Source organism: Propithecus coquereli, unplaced genomic scaffold (genome assembly GCF_000956105.1).
Source record: "Propithecus coquereli isolate 6110/MARCELLA unplaced genomic scaffold, Pcoq_1.0 Scaffold451, whole genome shotgun sequence".
Taxonomy (NCBI): domain Eukaryota; kingdom Metazoa; phylum Chordata; class Mammalia; order Primates; family Indriidae; genus Propithecus; species Propithecus coquereli.
Genome location: NW_012150297.1, coordinates 1,630,980 through 1,655,224, shown reverse-complemented (window position 1 = coordinate 1,655,224; position 24,245 = coordinate 1,630,980). Strand labels below are relative to the sequence as shown.

Genomic DNA, 24,245 nt, shown 5'->3' with positions numbered 1-24,245 from the left:
CAAAGGGGCGGCAACGTGAACTGGCTTCCAGACATTCACCCCAGTCTGTGTCAGCCAGAGCTGTCCTGTTCCATCGAAGGCCTGAGTTCCGCTGTCCTGTGACAAAGTCCCCTGCGGTTAAAATACTTGAAAACCACAGGCTGCGTGAATCCTTCGATAGCTCAGCTGGTACAGCAGAGGACTATAGTGAAAACCACAGAGCCAGGCCAAGGAGACGGGATAAACTGAATAGAAATGTTTCCTTATCTTGTTAACCTATGACACACTCCCCTACCTCTTCTCAGCCAGCCCACAAAATAACCCCTTTGGTCTTTGTTCTTGGTAAACGTGTCTCGCCCCGCCATCAGCAAAAAACACACATTTCAGTCAGCACTGCTCTTCCAGATAGGCACCCAGACGGCTGTGTCCTCACTCCAGTGCGATCCCACAGCTCAGAGCTTCGGAATCGCCCTTAGAAGCTTTTAGTGAGCTTCGAGAAAAGCCACCTTCTTCACTTAGAGTTCCTCCTACTTTGCTCAACACGTGTTCATCAAACCTCTTCCGTGTTCCAGGCACTGGGGATTCAGCAATACACAGAGAAGGAAACATCCCCATCTGTGGGAGGGAACATTCTAGGTGTTGGGTTCACCTCCTGCCCAGGCTGTGAACACCTGGCGGCCCTGACGTGGTTCGGGCCTGTCTTTATCTGCCACAGGCCCCACAACGTAACCTGCCATCGTGGATGGGCCTTGTGTTCTAACAGATCGGAACCAAACACCTTCCCAGAGTCCTAGCTGGAACCTGGTGGCTTCCGCAGGGTGGGACGTTGGTGCATGCTGGCTGAGACTGATCTGGGGCCCAGTCCCAAGGAGCTCTGGATTCCAAGAGGGTGGGCTTGAAGGCTTCTAGACGTCCCTGTCAACTTGTCCCCACTCCACTGTCCCAGTGTGGGTTATTCTCTGGGCTACAGGGAAGGTCCCTTGTCATTGAGGTAAATAACATGAGATGGTGGGTGCTCGGCCTTGACCCAAAGGGACCACTCAGCGCTTTGTCTCCCTCTGCTTCTCTTCAGATCGAGACAAGCCAAGCTTGTCTCCAACCCTTCGGAAAGTCAACCTCGAGCTGGTCAAATGGAAGACGTGCTTCAATACTCTGCCCCTCGTCACCAAGAACATGCTGTGTGCCGGGAGTGCTCGAGGTGGAAAGGACTCCTGCCAGGTAATGGGGCTGTTCCTGCTTGCACAGGGGTGGCCAACATCCCCAGGGTCACCAGTGCCCTTCCTCCTTCTCTGGATAAGATGCTGGATGAGTGTCCTGTGGCTGCCGTAACAAATGACCACACCCTGGGTGGCTCACAGCAGCAGCAATGATTCTCTCACGGTTCTGGAGGCTGGACGTCTGACACCAAGGTGTCGGCAGGGCCCTACTTCCTCTGAAGGCTCTGGGGGGCCCTTCCTTGCCTCTCCTTGTTCCTGGTGGCCACCGACAATCCTTGGTGTTCCTTGGTTTATAGACGCAGCGCTCCAATCTCTGCCTGTGTCTTCCCAACGCCTCCTTTTCTCTTTTTATAAGGACACCAGTCAATCAGTGGATTGGGGTTCCCTGCAATCCAGTATAACCTCATCCTAATTTAACTCATTGCATCTACAAAGACCCTATTTCCACATTAGGTCACATTCTGAGGTTCCGGGTGGATGTGCATTTGGGGAGGGCGCTCCTGAACCCAGTGCAGATGTCCTGTAAGACCTTGCGCAAACAGATCCTCTGTAGCCAAAGGGAGGCAGTGAGGAGTAGTGGTTAGGGGTGCAGGCTCTGAAGTCAGATGACAAGGTTCCCCTCCTGCCTGTTCTACTTACTGTATACACTTACTGACCTCGGCAGGAGATGTCCCCCATGCCTGGCCTTTTCAAATCTCCTCATCTTTAAAGTGGGAACACTAAGAGTTCTCACCTCTTTGGGCTGTTGTGAGAATTGAGTTAATGCCCACAAGCCCTGAGTAAGGTAACAGGCAATGTTAAATATATTGCTTTTCATTGCTATCTTTCGAGGCTATCCAATCCTCAATAGTGTACACATTGCTTCCACAAATACATAAAAGTATTATGAATTAGCTCTATGAGACAGGCCTATTTCAGATGGGGAAACTGAGGCTCAGAGAAGCTGAAAGCCTTGCTGAGGACACACGAGCAAGAAAAATGGCAGACCTGGAATTCTAACGGAGGCGTGCAGACTTCTGGGGTCAGCGCCACCTTTTGGGTTCCAGTAAAAACCTAGCTTAGCCATGCCCAGATTTGCCTGGTCCACCGACCACAGAAGCAGTGGGAGCGGCCATTGACTAAATGCTTGCCACGCATCGCACGAGACCAGGTGATGACGATAGAGATTTCCTTTGGGAACCAAATTGTCGTTCATCACATTGCGTTTGGCTAAATCGTTCACTTCCTTTCCCGACAGTCACAGAGTCACAGAACTAAAGTCTGCTCATCAAAAGACACCGTCAGGGCTTGTTGCCTTGTGCCAGCTGCCCACACCTCAGCAGGCTACAGGAGTAACTTGCTACTGTCCCTTCCACTCCCAAACCACTTTTCTCTCCCAGGGTGACAGCGGGGGGCCTCTGGTTTGCCAGAAAAAGAAGAAGAAAAACATATGGTACCAGCTGGGCATTGTCAGCTGGGGCGTGGGCTGCGGCCAGAAGGACTTGCCCGGAGCGTACACGAAAGTGGCAAATTACCTGCTGTGGATTAAGAGGGAGACGACGCGGGCGGGGAAGCCGTATCAGTACGAGAGAGACTCTGGGTCCAGCGTGCTTCTCTCCCCCTGGGCCACCTTGTTACTATGCTTCTACTTTCTTTAAGATTAAATACGTACTGTCTTAAGAGCCAAGCGTTCTTCTCCGTGTGTGCGGTGAGGCAGAGGTAGGCCCAGGTTGCATGGAGTGGCTGCCAGGTGACTAACTGTGCCTGAGCTAATGAGACACCTATAGGAGCACCTGCAAGATGCCTGCGACCCACCTCACAGCCTGCGGGTCACCTAGAACTTGGAGGCAGGTTACCGAGTTCAGCCCGAGTCCTCTCAAAGGGTTTGGAGGGAGCACATTTCCACGGGGAGGGGCACACCAGCGACCCAGAAGCACTTGGGGCCTCTCGAGTTCCCAGTTTTTCCTGCAGACCCACACAGCTCCTAAAAGCTTTCCTGGCCTCTCTCTGCCCCTGTACATGACCTCGTTATGGACCGAGTCTAATTCTCAGCCTGGAGACAGAACTGGGCACGCAGGACAACGTAGCCGGAGGGACTGCGTCAATTCATCACCGCTCTTTCTGACCTAGTTTAGGGACTGTCGATCTGGTGGCATCTGCTCCAAGAGGAAAAAACCTAACACATCAACACAGCCTGGAGGAGGGGAGCCGAGCTATTTGGGACAGGAGACGGGTCAGGAAAGAGAAAGCTTCCCTCTGGGTTTTAGCCTGTTTCTTTTTCCACTTCTGTCTGTGGGCTCTGCCCTAATTCTGTCTCGTTCCAAGCTGGCTAGAACATTTGCGCGCAAGATGACAAAGACTCAACGCCGGTTTCATTAATTCCACGTGGGACAGACGGTTAGAAAGGCAGGTCCTGGACTCGTGCCTCCACCCAGGAACTGATGAGCCTCTGACCGACCCCGCTGAGGGGAGAACTGGAGCCTTCCAGGAATGCTGTTATCGACCTGGTCTCAGCAAGGAGCTTGTTCCCTTAATTCACTTGTTTTTTTTCCCCCGAGCACCTGCATGGAATTGTGACTCTCCATTCCCCCTCTGAGCTGGAATAAAGGACAGTGATGGTCCTGGAACCGGATGATAAGGACAAGCATCCTGATCGAGGCCCAAACAAGTGGAACCAGACCCGCCCGTTGCCTCGTAGGGGTCAGAGACGAGGTTGGGGAGCCAGACGTCCCAGCTGCGTTCTGAGAAAACAGCACGCTCTGCGGGCTACGCGGCCCACGGTGCTAAGGACATCACGAGTGCTGTTGTTAACCGGGTGGGGGGGTTCTTACTGTCATTCACACTGAATACTGGGTGCCAGATACCGGTTTTGCTACTCAGCACCCCGCCCCGACCCTCCCACCCTTCCCAGCATTACAGTGGCCGAAATCTCAGAAACGCTGTTTCCCACACTCTTCATGGCAATGTGGGTGGCGGCTGAGTCCTTGTCCAGGGCCTCACTTCACAGTGTGTCCGACGTCTTTGGCACCTCTGGAAGTGCTGGATTAAGTGGCCCCAAGGGTCCTGCCCGGTCCTGTCACTCTGTGACTCTAATACAGCCCCCTCTGTGATCCCGGTTGCCGTCACTTGGAGCCTGCTCGTTTCTCTAAAAGAACGTTTGCAGAGTGTCGTCCTTATCACAGAACTCCACGCTTACCTCCTTGCAGTCGCGCGGCCCCGCGCCAGGCAGTCGGCACGCGCTCCTCTGCAGAGACGAGGAAGCTCGGGCTGAGAAACGCAAGTGCCCTTGCCCCGGCTGTGCCGACCGAAGTGCCCCGATCTGCACGTCACCAACACGGCCTCGCTGACTGTCTTTCTCAGGCCACCCTCCCTGTTCTTCCTCTTGCCAGTCCACCGTGCATCAAACCCAGGGCTCGAGCTTGGCTCTGGGCTTGTTTCCCAGGAAACCAGCTCCCCTTGGGAGCTCACCCAATGACCCCGTTTCCATTACCGCCTGGTGAGAGGGGATCCTCACCCCCCGCTCTCGTCCCAGGTGCTGTCCCCGACCCACTGCAGGGCTGACCTATGATTCTGTGGGCTCCAGACACGTTGCCTTCCTGCTTCCCTTCCTCCACACGGCCACGTGGTTTACAACTGCATTGCTACAAAGATGAATATATCAGCATATATTAGAACATTTTCTTTGACTTTTTTTCCTTCCAGTCATAAAAGAAATTAAAGCATTTTGATGAGCCTCTGAAGGTGCTATAAGGCCCAGGCACTGTGCCTGTTCCATCTGAAGGATAAGGAGGCCTGGCCTACATGATCGTCCATAGTCTGGGACGGTGAAGTAGCCACGCAAAAGGGTTGCAGGGAACACGCCTGAGAGCTCTCATAGTTCCTGTTTCCACCACCCAGAGTGGAAATCCTCACCATCCACCCGGAATGGGGTAGAGTGCTCCTAAGGGGCTTAGGTGTTAGTCCTAGATCAGATGCTGCTCGGGTCCTATTTCAGAAAGCTTAAAAGCAAGGTCTGAAAGGATCGAAAGGTTTTCAAGTAACTTAACTGTGTCCCAGAATAAAGCTCAGGAGTACTTACAGAAATACAAAAGTATCTAGCACCCCAAAAGGTAAAATTCACAACGCGAGGTAAAATTCACAACGTCTCTGGCGTCCAATCAAAATATACCAGGCATACAAAGAACTGATAAAATAAGACACATAATGAGAATAATCAATCAATCAAAGAGACCCAGAAATGACACAGACGAGAGAATTAATAGAGGAGGACATTTTAACAGTTATTATGAATGCATTAAATGTGTTCGAGAAGCTGGAGGAAAGATGGAGCATGTTAGCAGAGATACAGACGACCCATTAAAGCCTCCAATCGAACATCGAGAAATGAAAACCACCATGTCTGAGATGGAAAATACACTGGGTGGGATGAAATTACTGAAAGAAAAAGGTGTCAGTGTAGAACTTAATAGCCAGCAGAAGTATGCTTCGTAAATGAAAGTGGGATGAAGACTTTCTCAGAAACACAAAAGCTGAAAGAATTCATTGTTAGCAAAACTGCACTATAAGAAATGTTAAAGGAAGCCCTCCAAGTAGAAGGAAGATGATTCCAGATGGAAATATGAATTAACCAAAGGCATAAAGAACACTGGAAATATTAATTGTGTGGGTAAATATAAAAAACCTTTTTCTTATTACTTAAATATCTTTATAAAAGATTTATTATTTACTATTTAATATCTTTATAAAATAATTTTGCCTATTCAAAGCAAAAATAATAACAGTGTTTTATGGAGCCTGTAACATGTGTGGAATAATCTACATGATAAAAATAGCATGGTGACATGACCAGGAGGAGAGAAATGGAAGTGTGCTATTTTAAGGTACTTATGGTATACAGTAAGTGATGCAATGTCAATTGAAGTAGATGGTGATAAGTTAAAGATGTATATACTACAAACCCTAAAGCAAGCACTAAAATAACACAATAAAGAGGTATAGCTAACAAGCCAACAAAGGAGATATAATAGAATCATTAAAAATATTCCTTATCCTAAAAGACAGGAGAAAACCTCAAAAAGGGAAACAAGGAACAGGTAGGAGAAGAAGAAAAGAAAACCAGATACATGAAAAATTTAAACCTAACCATATGAATCATCCCATCACATGTGAACAGTCTAAACACCTCCATCAAAATCAGAGACTGTCCAATTGGCTAAAAAGATACAACTCCACTATATGCTGCATACAACTCACTTTAAGTATCAAGGTGCACGTTGATTAAAAGTAAAAATACAGAAGATTACATATCCTGTGACCACTAATCTACAAAACCTGGAGTGACTGGATCAATGCAGGACAGAGTGGATGTCAGAACAAAGATCATGACTACGGATAAAGACGGTCATTTCTGATGATGAAAGGGTCAGCGTATCAAGAGGATGTGAAAATCTTAAATGTTTATGCACCTAGTGACAGAACTTCCAAACACGTGAAGCAGAAACTAATAAAATTACTCAGATAAATAGACAAATCCACAAGTACAGTTGGAGATGTCAACGCCCCTCTCTCAATAATTGATAAAACAAGTAGGTAGAGCATCAGGAAGGATACAGAAGACTTGAACAACACAACCAACCAACCCGACTTGATTGACATTTATAGCACATTTCACCCAACTGCAGCTTAATATACATTGTTCTCAAGTCCACGCGAACCATTTACCGCAATAGATCAGATTCTGGCTCATACAAGAAGTCTTCATAAATTCAAAAGCATTCAAGACATACGAGGTTTTTTTTGACAACAGTGGAATTAAATTAGAAATTGACAACAGATTTCGAATCCATCCAGTTCGTGTGTGATGGTTTCACGTGAACGTGCCAGACTATCCATAATACCTTTTTTTAAAGGTACCTTTTCTCTAACTTTAGAGCAATGTAGGGGACATTCATGCCGAATGATGAAAGAGGACTATTAAGTACCTTATTTGAAACTAGAGTAGGGTTTTAACTTCTGAACTCTTGGTGATTTTCACTGTTTACACTACCTGATTTGAAGAATTATATAGTAATCTATTGTAATCAAGGCAGTGTAGCATTGGCATAAATGTAGATGCACTGAACAATAAAACAGCATAGTCCAGAAATAGACCTGTACATATATGGACAGCTGATTTTCAACAAATGTACAAAATCGATTCAGTTGAGAAATGATGGCTGTCTTAGTCCGTTCGGGTTGCTGTAATGAAATACCATAAACTGGGTGGCTTATAAAAAACAGAAGTTTATTTCTCACAGTTCTGGAGGCGGGGAGTTCAAGATCAAGTCCCTGGCAGATTCCGTGTCCGGTGAGGGCCTGCTTTCGAGGTTCATAGATGATGACTTCTCACTGTGTCCTCATAGTGTGGAAGAGGCCAAAGAGCTCCCTGGGGCCTAATCTATAAGGACACTAATCTCATTGATGAGGGCTCCACCCTCGTGATGTAATAGCCTCCCCACAGTCCTGACCTCCTCATACCATCACCTTGGGGGTTAGGATGTCAACATATCCCTCCTTCACGGGCCTGCCTCCAGAGTCACTTTGCAAATTCCTCTGCTACTGTTTTACCAGATCTCTGGGTGTTGGATGCCCCTGAGTTCAACGCTTAGGCCCCTTCTCTCTCCCTCCATTCCCTTCCTCAACGACCTCAACTGGGTCCAGGGCCTCAAATGCCATCCACATGCTGGTGATTCTGAAATCTCTTTCTCGGATTCCTTCCACACGCCAGCCCCGGGCAGCCAATGGCCTCACTCCACATCTCCAGTGGGATGTCCCAGAAGCATGTCAAATTAGTTGTAGCCAAAACTGTGCGATCCATTCACTTACTCCCACTGCAAGTAAATAACATCCCCTCACATCAAGATGCTCAGGTTAAAAACAAATGAGGGAGAAAGTGTTTCAAATGCCCCAATGGCTGCCCAATTAAATAAACTAAAAATCCCATTACAACATCCCTAGAAGGTTCCCTGGGACCTGGTTCTGCCCACCTCGCTGGGACCTCTCCACGCTGCCTTCTCCAAGTGCACCATGCCAGCCCCATGGACTTTCTGTCTCTCTGCAAATCCCTCCCTGGCTTGGGCCTTTCGTACTTCCTGGTCCTTCTGTTTGGAAAGCTTTGCCTTCGAGCAACCGAAGCCTGCAAAGTGGGATGCCGGCAGTCGTTACACCTGCCCGCCTGTGTGTTCCCAGCATGCCGCCTTCTGCAGGTCCTGGTGTTCTGACTGTCTGGTTCTCAAGTTCCACCAATTCAGCAACCTCAGCCTCTGGGACCAGCACAGCTAAGCAGCTCCACGGGCAACACCACGGCCCCAGACGCAGCTCGTCATCTCGTGCTGTTCACCATCCTCGTACTACGCGTCGGGACCCAAAATCAGCTTGTCTAGTCATTTGTTCACACGTTAATTGCTACGTCCCCAACGCCTCGTCTTGACTACAGAGGTTCTTAGGGGCCGGGACTGAAGGTGTCTGCTCTAACTAGAACAGTCCCTGACGAGAGGGATGCAACAGGCTCCTGAAAACCAACTTTTATTACCAAAGTTGCAAGGAGTTAGATGTGTGCGCCTTTGCCAGAAATTTCTATCATCACATTTCCCATCTGGGGGTGAATGACGATGAGGCTTTTTCCCTCCCAAGCTCTTTTCGAACTCTTAAGTCCATCTGACAGCACTTAGGAATATCCTCCGTAAATGAGGAGAAGACAGACGAGAGGCCAGGCGGTTTGTATTCAAGGGCTGCAGGTTTTTATTAGAGCAAGCATCTCCCATGGCTATAAGCGAAGCATTAGAATTCATCGAGCTGACTCAACTCTTTCCTCTGCACGAAGGGGGCTGAAGAGGGACAGGAAGCCCTGTACACGTGTCTGGGTCCCACAGAGCAAAGCGTCTCAGTGAATGAGCCACGGAGGCTATAAATGTTTGCAGATCGTAAGGCACTGGGGGGCAGGAGGGCACGGAGGGTCTCCGAGGTCCCCTCATCCTGCCCAGCAATCTCGCGGCTCAGCCCCTGGCTTCAGGGCGGGCACCCAGACCAAGAGGGGAGAACACAGCGTGTCTGCTATCTTCACTCAGACCCCGAATGATCCAGAAAACTTCCCAACTCCAACCCCACCATAACTTATCAGAAGATCAATTACATTTTATCAACTTGCCATAGCACCTCCCGTAAATTATACCTCAATAACCCAGATTTCTATAAATGCCTTTTGCTATTTGTGCATTTCTAAAAAGCTACTGATACAAATTGCAAAACCATCACCCAATTTGTTAAAAGCATTTTTGCAGGAACCCCCAGGGCCCAGCATGTGGGGAGAAATTATTTTTTAATACCCAGCGGACAGGACACGCCGGTGCCGCCGAGGCCGCAGTAGCCGTCGGGGTTCTTGCTCAGGTACTGCTGGTGGTAGTCCTCCGCGTAGTAGAAAGTCTGTCCCTCCTGGATGTCGGTGGTGATGGGGCCGAAGCCGTGATCCGAGAGGACCTGTGTGGGGAGAGAGGCACTGTTAGGCCTGGGCTGGACAGAGGACACCAGGGGGCAGGGGCTGGGAGGTGGCACTGAGGGCAGCCGGCTGTGGCTTGGGAGGCGCATGGGTCCTTCCGGGTGGCTCTGCCCATTCCCAGTGGGGTGAATCTGGGCGGGCACTTACCTGGCTGTGCCTCAGGTGATTGGGAACTGACATCAGGCTTAGATCAGCATTTTTTACTCTACAATTTATGCTCCACCCACCACTGAGGTGCTGCTCTGGTTTGGACCCCATGGGTGTGTTTGAAATGGGCCCCAAAGCTCTCCCAGGGGAAAGATCGGGTGAGTGTGGCTCCCTGGTGTCCCCAAGGAGGACTGACAGGGCTGCAGCACCACCCGGCACCGCCCGTCTGCCCACCGGCTCAGGAACAGGCCCGGCCTCCTTAGGAGGACAGAGGGTCCCCCCATGTACGTGGCTCCAGGAGCAGGGACCCTGCAGGGTAGCCCGGCCAGCAGGGGTCATCTGGGGTCTGCACTCTGAACTCCAGGCCAGGGCGCCTGGGGAGTCCGGGCCAGGGAGGACGTGGCCTGAGGGCCTGTGTCAGCCCGTCACCAGCCTCTGCGTCCTAGTTTACAGCCTGGTGGCATCTACTGCCAGGGCAAGGCAGGTGTAAACACGAATCGGGGAGGAGAGCGGAGCTATTTGGGGCAGGAGACGGATCAGGAACTAGACATGGCTCCCCAGGGACTTCAGCTGCTTCTCCTCCCTCCCGGACTCCGGCTCTGCCCTGATTCCTCTCGCCGCAGGCTGCCCGGAGCATTGAGCGCGAGGCCACAGGGACTCAATCCCGGTTTCGCCGGCTCCATGTGGGACGGAGCTGCAAACCAGGGCGGGAACTGGCTGGACTCTGACCGTCCTCTGGTCCATTTTAGACGAAGTCCCCAAACGTGCCAAGCAGCGTGAGTGCCAGGTTAGCATTCAGCACGGTTCCCGGCTTCAGGTTTTTCCTGAGAAATGTCGCCTATTTCCTGAATCTCTGCTCAACCCTCTGAGCCCCCACGAGGCCGACCCAGGGTCCCACAGCCCAGCCGGTCTGAAATGAGAAGGACGGCGCCCTCGTCGAGGCGGGCGGATGGGACCCCAGAGCTCAGCAGCAGCCGGCTTCCTCGCAGGGGTTAGAAATGCGGACGAGAAGCCATTCTGACATCACCGTTGACAATTTATCGTGACCTCGCAGTCATCAAGGGTCCACCGCAGGCCGCGCTCTGTGCGGAGACGTCACACCTGTTACTTTTAGCCTCACCACGGCCGCGGGCAGGAAGTGCTGTCATTGCTGCCTCATGTGACTGTGTCAGATACTGTTCCCTGGTCCCCGGCACGCTCGGCTCGCCGGCGCCGTGCAGGTGGGAGGCGCGGAGACTACATTTCCCAGGTCCCATCGCCACAAGGCCCCACGGTAGAGTCCACCAAAGACAGAAACCCACGTGCAGTTTGCCAGGCTGCGTAAAAGGAGAAGCTGTTTTCTGCAGGGCGCAGCTGTGAGGACGGGCGCGGGTCCCTGCCGGGGGCCATCCCGGCCGTGCTCCTGAGAGCCAGCCACTCCCGTGCTGTAGGCCGGGAAAGTCCTCGGCAATGATTTCTGGCAATTTCTGTAACTTCTTGATATCCTGAAATCTCAGGGTGCTCGTCCCTGCCCTTCACCCCAACAGCCCTGCTAACGCATCTGTGAACACCAAACTCCCTTCGTCAAACCCACCCTGCTGCAGACACGGCGAACGCTTTCTGTGTCTGCGACTGAGCCCTGGCTGGCACAGGACTTGGTTCCAGATTGGTTTTCAGGAAACAGAGCAAGAGTGTGGGGCTGAGGAACCGGCGGGGTTAGATGCGCAGCCGGCAGCGACCTCCCTGGGCGGGCAGGACGGGCCAGTGCCCGCGGACAGCAGGGCAATGCGGTACTCAGACAACCGCTGGCGTGTGCCCGTGAAGACGCGCCCCCCGAAGGCAGGCTTTGGATACCAGGCGGCTGTGAGGACGGAATATTCCGGTGAAGACGGTGAGTCTGCGGGGTGTGCTCGCTGCTCGGGCGCCACTCGAGAGCTTGCAGAAAAGAAAACGCTAAGTCGGGACCTGACGTTCCTGGCCCAGAGCTCGCTGGGAGAACCGGAGAACTACGGCTGATTTAAAATGACCTCTCGTCGTTTGCAGCGGTACCCAGATACCAAATAAAAAGCTCCCTCCCAAGGGCCCAGAGTTAGAATGCGAGTCACACCCTCACTTAGTCGAAAGCCCAGAATAAGGCACACGTTTGGTCACCTACTGAGGGCTCCCTCCCACTGTCCACACCGCCTACCGAGAGACGTCACCTCCATGTCCCTACGCTGTCACCTGCCGACACCTGCCTTCTGCCCGGGAGTTCACAACTGCTGTCTCCAGGAGCCTCTCTAAGCCAGGCGCAGTGGGAAGAAGGTCCTCCCCTCACAGCCGCCCACCTGGCCCGAGGACCACCCCAGGGGCTGCACCTGGGGAGCCTGGACGGCAGGTCAGACGGCGGGGCCCAGGCAGTACCAGCCTCTGCCACAAGATGGCAGACACTCCACTAAGAAAAACCTCAAAGGCACCCCACCGGAGACAGCGCCGCAAGCTGGCCTCCTGCACTGCCATTAGGCCTCTGGACAGGTCCGGCTGGGTGGCAGACAACAGCCACAGCCACCGGGGCTGCAGTTAGCGTGGCGCCCTCCTGCAGCCTCGGCTGCGGCTGTCCTCTCCACCCGCCCCAAAAGGTGGGGACAGGAGGACAAAAAAGCATGAAAGAAACTGAGTGTGAATGAAGGGAGACAGGAAAAGGAAAGGTCGCATGAGTCTCCTGCCTCCCCTCTGCGTCCTCCTGCCAGTCACTCTCCTCGCTCCGGTGGTCACCTCCCTCAGCCACCTTTCCTTCTCGTCTTCACTGCTACGTAATCCCAAACCTCCCCTGGGCGGGCCTCTCTGTGCACTTGGCACAGCTACGGGGTTAAATCCCGTGTGACCCCTCGCCCCTGGCCTGCAGGCACAGTGGAGCTCAAACGTCCTTAGACGGACTGACCATAGGCACTTTTTACGTTTTAGAGAACGTATCGCTATAAAGAAGAAACCTGAGTGTGTGGCAGTGGTTCTTAATGTCTCGGGGCGGTCAGGGGTTCCCTTGAGAATCCAGTGGACAAGCACTGTGGACACTCTGCCCGCACAAACCCACAACCAAATATCTGCCTAGAATGTCAAGGATTCTAGGACCCTCTGGAGTCCGCTCACAGCCCTGGATTCAGCACCGTTAGGGTCGCCGAGTTCAAAGTCACCACTCGCAGGGCTCTGGGAACGTGCGGGCACCTCCAGCCAGCAGTGAACATGTTTGGGACAGATGACCCTGATTCTGGTCACAGTCTGAAGGCCCCTGTCGCAAGGAGCAGTGGCCGTGCTTGCTGAAGGGAAAGTCGCAGGAAGGGAAGAGGCCGCCTGCAGCTCGGACCTCACCAGACTCCGGTTTCCGAAAGCGGATTAAGTCTGATCCGGGCAAACCCCATCTCCTTCGCCCACCAAAAGAATTTAGCCTTATCTTCATGTTGGGCTTCTACGTAATTATTTGTAAAATATATTATATAATCTGCATTTCTTTTTATTTGATAACTTTGTGAAATATTTTAGTGGCATGAAATTAGTTTCCCAGAACAGAAATCCAATTTATGAGTCTGAACCTGTAAGAAACTGGGGTTTGTCGTGGAAGAAGACCTGAAGCTGCTGTCTGGGAGCCAACAGGGCCGTTTTAGGGGAAGAGTCCCCTGGGCTGGACACGGGATGGGGATTCTGTTCCTCACGCTGCCCTCTAGTGGCAGCAGGGGGCTGGTACAGGCGCATCACTCTCGGGTTCCCACCTGCCTCTTTGGAACTGAGAGGCCACGCCAGTTCCTCCCAGCTCCAGTTCCATCGAATCCCCCTCCCCACACACAGCCAACACCCCAGTCAGCAGTTTCCGTCCACAGCAGCTTCTGGCTGACCAGACCGCCATCAATCAAAACTTCTGGGAAAGCGTATAAAATGACTGGCATGGATATTAAATAAAACCACTAGAAAGAAAACCACCACCTATTCCGAGCTGGGCAGAGGCTCATGCGTTTCTGGTTCAGGACGGCACAGAGCCCAAGTGCCAACCCCTGCCCACGGGAGGGGGCCAAGTGCTTGCCTTCAACCCCAGCGAGGACCCTGGGCCAGCAGGGGCTCCAGGCTCGGGGACGGTGGCACTGCCCACGAGTCCGTCACTGCTGGCACACACAGTGGGACAAATGAGAGCAGCACAAGTGCCCTCCAGCCACAGCACGCGAGGACACAGAGAATGCACAAAGGGGCAGGGGCCCGTACCAGGCCCCGTCGGGGCGCACCGACCTGTCCCAGCTTTGCAAACTCCCCGGGCGGGAAAGCAGGGAGAGCGGCGACACAGATCTCATTTGGTCCATTAAAAGACCAGCTTATGCGAACGATGGCCTCTGGACGAGCGACGTGGCATTCTCGTGCGTCCTTCCCAGACCGCAGTTCTGTCAAAGTTAACAGCTTTCATGATCGATTTCCCCGTCCCCGCGCACCCTCGCGGTACACCACGGCATCTTCTGACCGCCAGGGATATTTCTCCTGGCCTGCAGTGGCGAACAACAGAGCTGCAAGCTGAGCTGTGTCTCTGCAGAGAAGGGGAGGAAGGAAAGAGTTCAGTCTGTTCACTCGACCGCTGCGGCGCGAGGCTCTGCCCTGGCTCTTAGAGCTCGTCAGCGACCCAAAGCCTGCGCCCGCCCCGCACCTGCTGAATCCCACGTGCATGTTGCAAGGTGGGACGTGCTGCTCTCGCAGGCAGGTGTGGCCAGTGGTCTCCAAATGCCTCGCCCTGCCTGAAGGCAAGCTGCCCTCGTGACTTGCCTTGATCATGTGACTTGCGTTGACCACGTGACTTGCCTTGATCATGTGCCTTGCCTTGACCACGTGACTTGCTTTGACCAATGCACCGCAAGTGAAACTGACACGGGTCCTCGCCAGGCAGAAGCTGCAAAGCGCCAGCGGGAGCCTCGCTGCTTTTCTCCTTCGCCACAGCGACCAGCAATAGCTGGTGACGGCTCCATCACCCTAGGTCCCAGTGTAAGGACAATGACAACCTGGGGGCACAGCCCCCAAATGCAGTACTTAATTTCCTCCATTGTATCCCCTAGGCTTGGGTGTGGTGTGGAAAGGCTGGGAGCACAGGCACGGTTATGCAGAAGTCCACAGCAGCAAGACTGCTCTGCAAGGAAGTTCTTAAATTCTCCAACTTCACTTAATTAATGGTCTCAGCAGTCGCTGTGGTGCATCGGCTACGTGCCAAGGCCGTGCCAGGCATGTGGAACGTAGGGATGGACAAGACAACCCCTGACCTCGAGGAGCTCCCAGCAGGGCCCACAAGCGGTTACGACACAGGCGCATTAAGTGCCTAGCAGGCCCCGTGCTGGGTGCTGGGACGCAGCCTGAGGAAGGAAAAGTCCCCCGCCTTCAGGGAGTTCATGGCTCAGGAAGGAGGTCATGATGAAGATGTCATGGCCTGGGAGTGTGAAGTTGTAGCTGAAATGTGACAAAACAGGAGTGACTGAGGTCTCGGGAGTTTGGTAGAACTCCAGGGCGACTCATCCTGCACCTCCTGAGGGCACATGCCACACCCCATGACCACATGCCGGGGAGTGACCAGGACCTCCGTCCACCAGGATGCTGGAATTCCGCGGGAGGAGACAGGACATGTGTGGTCATGAGCATCCGCCGTGCGGGGCAGAGGGGACGTGTGAGGTGCTGCAGGTGCGAACAGCCCCCGGCCGGCACAGAGGAAGGACAGGTTAATATATCTGGGAAGATGCCTCCCACAGGAGGGGGACACTGAACTGGGAATTTTACAACGGGTGGGCGGCGTGAAGACAGGAACGGCCTGTTCCTGAAACTCCGTGGCCAAACGCCTGCAGCCGTGGTGACCTGGAGGATAAACCTTCCAGGTGGGCTGGGGCCAGGGCGAGGGGCCCAGCAGACGGGACCTTGGGGCCACCCGGCGGGAAAGGTTGGAGGCGGGGGGGGGGGGGGGGGCTATTTCTATGTGCCTGTTCAAGGCCACTCAGCTACACCCTGTCCTTCCACCACCTGCCATCACAGTGGAACCACAGAGGGGGCACTTCACGAGACCGAAGGAGCCACGTGCACCCAGGCAAGTTGGCAGGTGTCTCTGAGGCTCACCTGCTGGCCGGCAGTGAGGGCCGTAAGGCTGACTGGGCTGGGGCGGGGACCCCAAGGAAGCGGGGCTGTTTGTTCTCCCATTGCTGCCTCCTTACCCTTTGCCTCCCACTCCTCCCAAATTCCAAGCACCATTTCCTGGGTTCAAGAGGAACGGGTCCTGCCTTCCTCTCTACTGGGCACCTTGAAAGGTGACACCCTGCCAGGTGGGGAGGGCTTCCTGCAACCCCGGCCTGAAGAGGGGGCTGAGACGCTGACACCTCAGGCCTGAGGACGAAGCCCAGGGTCGTGTGGCTGAAATGCGCCACCGCCCATTTGCTCTGGCCGCGCAGGGCACTCGGCACCCACAAGATGGTTTCCGTCAATGACGCGTTCAAGGACCGCCGATTCCTCTTGGTTTGATCTTTCCTTTGAGGTCTGTTGGTTTTGAAAAAGAATTCAAACGGCGTTTCCTGTAACACGTTTTCCTTTCGTGGCTTTCAGATTCAGGAAACATAGATCTCTCTCTTCTCTGCGTAGCTCTCTGAGGGTTTATAATCTGCTTTTTCATATCTGCAATCAATTAACTACAACCTCTGTTTTTGTTATATGCCTAGCATTTAGTACACAAAAGAAACCACTTTTCACTTTTCAGAGAAAGCCAAGGACACTGGGTTTCACCTTGGGGAATGAAATGCAGATTTCATTAAAAGGAAAGATCCTTCGTTCTAAAAAGGTTGAATAGAAAAGAACTTAAAGCTGCTTAAGTTTAGAACACTGAATTCAGGGAGGCAGAGGAACTTTTCTGAACCACCATTTCTCATTTATGGATGAGGCTCAGCCACTCAGAGCTGCTGGAAAGATTGGTCTCAATTTGGACTGTAGGCAGAGTGGCCAACCGTCCTGGTTTGTCAGAGCTGGGGGATTTTTCAGGATGCAGAACTTTCAGGGCTAACGCCAGGACAAACTTCAATGGTCGGTCACCCTAATTGCAGAACGGTTAAAGAATTATCTACCTATCTGTAGGGCTGCTAGCAGAATCTTCCTGAACACAGAGAAAATTAACTTTCAACAGTAACTTAAAAGGCAATTGCAATTTTTTAAAATCCTCTTATGCTAAGTTTAAAAAATGAGACTGAGCAACTTTATTGTTTTTTTATTCACTGATTAAGACAATAAAAGTTGCGCTCATTTCCATATTAAGAAATTAAAACCCCCCTTGAGACTTGCTCTGCCCTGGGGTAGGTTACATCTGTCAACCGCAAACAGGCCGGGCAGCTTGCGAGCAGAAACTCTCCCTTGGGCTGCAACATGTACAACCTCACGCTATATTGGCTGGGGCTAAGAACTAAACGATCGAGTCTTTTTTATTATTATCAAAAGAAATTAAAAATAGGACTATAAAATAAAATATGAGCTGTACGAGAAAATGCGCTTTAGATGTGGTTTGCTATGATGATTTAGCGTCCAGCCTCACATGGTTGGGCCTATATGGAGATGCTAAAGAAAGAGAGAACAGCAGCTTTTGTCAGTTTCCTCTAAAGCTTAAAAACGACACAGTGTGAACACACGGAGGACGGCCCACAAAGGCTGTTTCCCTGCGACGCTGTCAGTGTGACATCTCGGCTCGGCCGGTGACAAGCGCGCATGGTGTTCTAGCAGTTTCAGGCAACAGTGTCTCACCTTCTAAGCAGGCATCACTAGAACACTCTGGCCTCTTTGGATCTTCTAATTTCCAATATAATAACAATAAAACCTGAGTGCAGATAAGATGGAGGGATCTTACTCAGGCTGTTTAATCTTCTTAGCAGCAAAGTACAGTCGGGATGTTTTTGAAAGATGGAAGGAAAGAGGGAGCGGAGGGAAAGGAGGCGTGGGGGCTGGGGGAGGAGAACCCCAAATAGGCCATAGGATTAGGTTCTTTGCCAGAACATAATGTTCATTTCCTCCAAGGCTCAGAACCAGTGGAAGAACTGAAACTCCCTCAAGAGAAGCTAGCAGGAACACAAGCTAATTATGCAACTTAAATTTGCATATAATCGGCACACTTTCCAGCTAAGATGATAAAAGCCCATGTTAACTAGAGTTAGGACAGTAGCACTATGTACTGAAAGTAGCATTTTGTATCTCTATGTATCAAAAATTCCTCTGACGTCTCCGGGAGTTCCCAAATTGATCATGTTTGTCCAGAGGCTGGTGACCACAGGGGTCTGAGCTCTACCTCTGGTTCCACCAAATCATGTGACCTTGAGCATCTGACCTTGAGCTTGGCCTTCTCTTCTGTAAAATGGGGATAAGACATCTACCTCTCAGCACCGTTTTGAGGGACAGATAAAATGTATTTGAAATAATACATTGCATGAATTCAACTTCAGCGGCACAGCTCAAACCACGTTAGTTACTCTGCGATGCCATAGAATGTCACTCTGTGGGGGGGAGGAGGTGGCAGGGGTTACGCCCAGAGAAGGTGGGACCGTCTAGAGCCTACCTAGCCCTATTCTACCTCCTCCCATGTTCCGCTGGCACCAAAATGAGTGACTTGGTTTTCACACGGCACCTGGATTTTTGGTACTGTGCAGACACGGCCAGACTTTCCACACTAGAGTGTCGGTGACACCCGGCCAAGCGCCCCCATTGCACGTGGGTCCTGGATGTCACGAAACGCACGGCCATGCATGGGATCGCCACTGCCACAGGGAAGAACCCGGACCCAGGCCTTGGAGGATAATCTTTTTCCTCCAACCTATTCTATGAAGAACTATCTCGATCAATATATATTTAATATGCCCACGTCAAAATCCTGTGTGTCTGGGAGACGAGCAGCAGTGTGTATGTGAGGACGCTCGGCCTTTCCTCTGTGCCCGGCTCTGCGTGTGTCCCCAGCGCAGCCCCTCTAGGGAAAGCAGCTTCTCAGCCCCTCTGGCAAGGAGAGCGCTCGGCAGAGGCGACTGGAGGCAGGATTGGGCCCGGGCAGTCTGGCCCCGGAACCCGGGTTTGCAGCCGCTCACAGCTGCCTCCTTCACTGAACAGTGTTCCATGTCCACTGAGGGCCAGCATTCCTCACTCACATTTCAGGTGAACTTCACTTGCAAACCTGGATGTTTTTGTTGCATGTTCCTCTTTAAGTGTCACCATAAAGATGTACAAGAAGAGTGGTCCCAGTTACTGATGCCGAGAACCTTGATTCCTGCACATCTCCCAGAGACACGGTCCTTTCTCTCGGATGTGTGTTCCCTGCCACGACCCTAGTTCTCTGTGATGACACAGTTTTTCTGCCGTAATCCTGATCTCATGATTTACCCTTGGAACAAAATTAGAATTTGGCGTGTAGAAGCTCGTCAGCTTACCGATTTCTCACAATTGAAAGCCTAGGAAGTTTACATCTATTGCTGCTGCTTTGCAATCCTGTTAATCCACTCAAGGAACCGTGCGTTGCCAGCGTGGCTTGAAGGCTGAAGTGATCCCGGACAAGATTCTCAGCATTGAAACCTGATCAGACTTCAGAATGCAATGACCATAGGTGGCAGAAACAGACATTAAAATAAAAATAAAATGAGCGAGTAAGAATTTTAATAAAAATATAAACTATCCCATACTCCAGGAACTGTGTTGTTTAAACCAGTGATAATTCCTGCTCCATGTTTCTGTCCCCCGCCATTTCCTGGGATCTAGACCCTTCTCTTCACTTGCCTACCGACTCCTGCCTGCCCCTCACCACTCCCCACCCCAGAACTTCAAACACAACACATTCTGGAGCCATTCTCCTTCCTTCCCCAGAGCTGGTGGTCTTCCCCTGTTCCCTCTCCTGGCCCGCGGCACCATCAGCTTCTGGCCCCCCGAGCAACACATTTCACTGACATCGTCAACTCCCTGGTCTTGTGTCCCACAGCAGATCACAATAGTCAAGCAAATCTCGACAGTTCATCCAGAACGGTCCACGAACCCACTCCCACCCTCATGGACACGTCCAGGTTCAAAGCCATCTCTGGCTTTTGCCTGGGCTGTGGCCATAACCCTCCAGCTGGTCTTGCCCCCTCATGTGATGACCCTGAAGTCTACCCCTGCCCCTGACCGGGACCTGTGCGAGCACCGGCATTTCGTATCCTCCTCTCTGTTGCGAGATGCATAGCTCTTGCTTATCATATTTGCAAGGACACGAGCAAATGACACATCTGACAAGGCTCAAGGCCATCCCCAGCGAGAGCCCCATCTCGGTTCCGTGGGCTGCATATGTTTCAAGGAGTTCTCGGTTGGCTGCCAAAGGAGGCCCACACGAGACTTCCAACAGATGAGGAGAACCCCTGCACCCCTCAAAGAAATCGAAGGAACAAGCACAGAGCGGGGAAGACATGGCTCACATGTGAAAAAACACCACCTTTGTGAGTGTGAGAGTGGGCAGTCAGGTCACCTTAGGCAGGGAAAGTAAGCAACGCACTCCAAGGAGACTGTGCCAACCTGCCCAGGGCCCTGCCGCCCACGCTGCCAGCACCTGACCTGCCCAGTGGAACCCCAGGCTGCCCACTCTGGGGCACCTCCCACACCCCCCCTTCCTGTGCCTCAACTACCTGGCAGGATGCCACTGGCCTGCACGGCCCTGGCCAAGTCACTTACCTTTCTCTACGTGAATTTTCTCATCTCTAAAATGAGAATGACAATATTATCTTGCAGAGCTTGTTACTTGAAAAGTTATAAAACACTCTTCAACAGACTATTATTCTCATTACCAGAATAACACAGGGTCAGAGAGGTGAGGGACCTTGCCCAAGGTCACACTGCTAACGAGTAGCCGTGACCACTGGAGACCATGCTCAGCCCGCCAAGCTAGACCCCTCTCAGCGACGCTGGCTGAGAACACACCCTCTCCCGCGACCCAGCACGAGTGCGTGAGTCTCTTTCCTGGCTCACAGGCGGAGTCCGTCACTCCCCAAAGAACCAGCTACAGGGAAGGTCATTAACATCTCCCCCCACTGGGGAGGGGCAGGAACGAGGTACTTAGTTCCTATTGTCTTATTGGATCCTATTCAGCTCCCTAAAGGAGCACTCTGCAGAGAGCCTCACCCTGGAAGACACCCAGCGAATAGCTCCTCTGTCCCTCCCGTGTGTGTGTCTGTGCGCGCGCGTGTGCGTGCATGAGCTTGTGTGTGATCAACACCAAGTGGCAAAAGTCTGCCCTGAAGAGTTATGGAAACAGGGTCCTTGGCGTCCAAGTTCCAGGGAGAGCAGAGGGACCGCTGAGGCGTCAGGGGAAGCAGCAGACACGCAGGGCGCGGGGCACTCGCTTTCGTTCTCTCTCTCCAAGAATCTGGCACAAAGAGCCCATTTCCTTCCTGCCAGTGATGGAACAGGGGTGACTTGGCGACCGTCTCATGCCAGATGTCCCCCTCATCTGGCTGCCTTGGCTGGTTAGTTGTTTGGAATGAGCAGCCCAAACACGGTGCAGGGGGGCTCCTGCAGGGCTGTGGGCGGCGGAGCTGGGTGGCCCCTGGCAAGGCCATGATGCCCTGGGGGCGGGGCGGCCCCTGCTTGGGCGCAGGGTCCCGCACGGTGAAGGAGCCACAGGGAAGGGCAGAGCCCCCTAGTCCCTCCTGGCTCCTCCCAGGAGTGAGGCTGAGCGCTGTGTCCCCTCTGGCACTGGGGCACAGGCCTGTCCTGCTGTTTTACAGAGACCAGGCTCCTGATGCATTTCGGATCCTATCGACAGCGGAGCAGCACCCGTGAGTCTTGTCTGTCACACGCAAGACCACGCTCCGGGAAACAGATGGGAGGGAACAAAGGGCAGCCTCGCCCCTGCAACCGGAACCTGTGACTGTGGCCGACTGTGGCCTGGCCTTCGTGGGCTCCGGCTGGGCCAAGCCGAAAGCCATCCGTGGGGAGCCGTGGGTACACAGCCGTGCCGTGTGCCAAACACACCAGCGAGGAGACAGAGGGAGAAAGCTGTGCCTGGGAGCAAGGACATGCCAGGTTCACAGTGTGGTGGCCACATACCGAAGGGTGCCAGACTGCGGTGGGCGGCCCAGGGGAACACGCCTGCCCTTCTGAAACGAGCCCTCTGGCTACACCTGCAACCCCGGGCAGGTGCCGCGAGAGCAGAGCCCAGGCCGGGCTGCGGTTCGCACGTGGGCGTGTGCAGGGAGGGCGGTGCAGCGGCACGGCCTGCCAGCAAGCCCATTTTGGTCACCATCTGCCATGGAGAGCCCGAGCACCTGTCAGGAACAGCTGCCGATGGCGGCGCGTAGGTGAGGGAGGGAGCGGCCCCGCCCGGACGGCCCCGCAGGACGCCAACTGCTCCAGGAAGCTGCGCATGGCCGGTGCGCCACCTCCACCTCCTCACAGGGGCCAGGGGACGTCACTTTGCTCGCCTCCCTGGCAGCAGGCCTGTCATTTGTCACAGGGCTGACACAGAATCCATCTAGGACCCCGCTGGGAAGAGAAAGGCTCAGGGCTATCTTATCCGGAGGTGCGAGCCCAGAGCCTTCCCTGGGGAAAGCCCTGCCGCGCTGTCCGCGGAGGAAGAGGAGCGACATCTCGGTTTCCCGGCACTGTCGGGAACGAGGTGTCCTCTCTGCACGGACCAGGGGCTGGGGTGACAGCCTGGAACATGCTGAGAGGGCTGGCGGTGCAGGGCTGGGTCCTCTGAAGACTTTTCTTAAGTTTAACTTCATCAACATAAAATGAAACCCCTTAATATTATAATGACATTTCAAGAGAAATCTTTCCGAAGTGAGTTACATACTTCCCTGCCCACCGTGGGTTTCAGTATGTATCCATTATTTATTACGTGCTCACGAGTTGCAGGTATTTTACTAGTTTGTCTTCTTCAATCCCCAGACAATCCTCTGTGGCAGGTGCAGCTGGAAGCCTGGGGACTCGGGAGGGAATGAGCCTCACGGGGACACACGGTGGCACCTGCAGAGCCAGGACTCGGGTCCGGCCTGGCGACCTCGGCCCGGGCCTGGCCCCGCAGCACGGCTGCTGCTAATCCCACATGTGTCCTCCCGCGGTTTCAACTTTGTGAGGCCTTAACAAAGGCCCTGACTGTGCAAAGCACCCATGTGCCAGGCTTCTGTCAGTCCCAGACGTGGGTGCTGAAGGCTCTTCTGGAATGTCTGCCCCAGAGAGCTACCCAGCAGCCTTGCTCTTGAGTGTCAGAGTCCAGCTGGAAGCCCACTGCCCCCAGCGAGCAGTCCCAGAGCCCCCCGGAAGTCCTCCCTGCCCAGGCTCTCCTATCCCATGGGGCTGAGTCACCCTGGCACACACAGGGCCCTTCCACTGGCCTGAGGACGCTGTTTGAGCAGGGGCCCCATTGTCCTGGCCACTGCGCCGGGAGCTGCTGAGCTGTGCGAGGCCCCACACTTGCCTTCCCACCCGGCATGACAGGACTTCTCCTTGTCGGCCGGGTCGACCTCATTTTTCCCCTGAAACGTCACACAGTGAGGCACTTTGCTTCTGGAAGCTTCTCACCTGCTTTCCCTCTCTGCTGGCTGGTATTTCTTTTGTCTCAGATGCCAAGTTCCAGGAGCTTCTCTGGTGCTTTCAGAGGGGGCCTCCCCAAGCCAGCCCCGGACGTTTTAATCTGTGGCTTCTCATTTACAGGGGCTGGCAGACAAGGATCTCAAACTTTCTGGGTACCAGTGCCTAAAACCGGAGCCGCGACAGGAGCCGAGCACGCTGGCTTTCGTGCTTGGACGTGGCGACTCGTCCTCTGGTTCCCGGAAGCTGTCTGCTCTTCCGGTTTCCAGATACTCGACGGCAGCGTGCTTTGGCCATGGGTTCAGCGGCCAAAGACTTGCTAGGTGTGTTCTCTTCACTTCTCAGAAGCAACCAGGTTCATCACCAATGCTGGGGCCATTCGGTGCAGGGAAGATACAATTTTGTGTTGAAACCTCAAGTCTGGAAAATTCCGTACTGATTCCATATTGCAAAACGAAATAACTACAAATACCGTGCAAAAGTATCACTCTACTACCCTTTCGAAAATAGCTTGGCTGTGTACAACTATGCATTTTTTGAAAAGGGCATTTCCCGACACAAATGTGACCATGCCTGTCCCAGGAGAGTGTTTCTTCCCACTGTGACACTCCTGCACCTTCTCTCCGTCCCTTACGCCCAGCCAGTAGCCATCCTTGGACGTGAATGCTACGGGCTGCTGGGGCTCCCCGCCGCCTCCAGGGAGCACCCTGGGCTGGGGACGTGTGGTGGGGTGCCGGGCGCTCGCTCCTTTGGAAGGATAACGCACAAGAGGCAGCCTGGGGTGCCCCGCGGAGGGGCGAGAGGAAAGGGGGGAAAGACTTCCAGCCCGGAGGGCAGCTGGTGGCCGAGGAGAAGGAAGTGCAGTG

At 53.3% G+C, this 24,245-nt stretch overlaps 1 protein-coding gene across 1 annotated transcript in view; it reads right to left on the bottom strand.

Moving 5' to 3' along the window:
• Positions 1-9,466: 9,466 nt before the first annotated feature.
• Positions 9,467-24,245, bottom strand: part of MSRA (methionine sulfoxide reductase A) — a 326,674-nt gene continuing 311,895 nt past the window's right edge. The window contains exon 5 of the mRNA XM_012654932.1: positions 9,467-9,689. Coding sequence (XP_012510386.1) covers positions 9,525-9,689 — 165 coding nt within the window. The 3' untranslated portion in view covers positions 9,467-9,524. The remainder of the gene's footprint in view (positions 9,690-24,245) is intronic.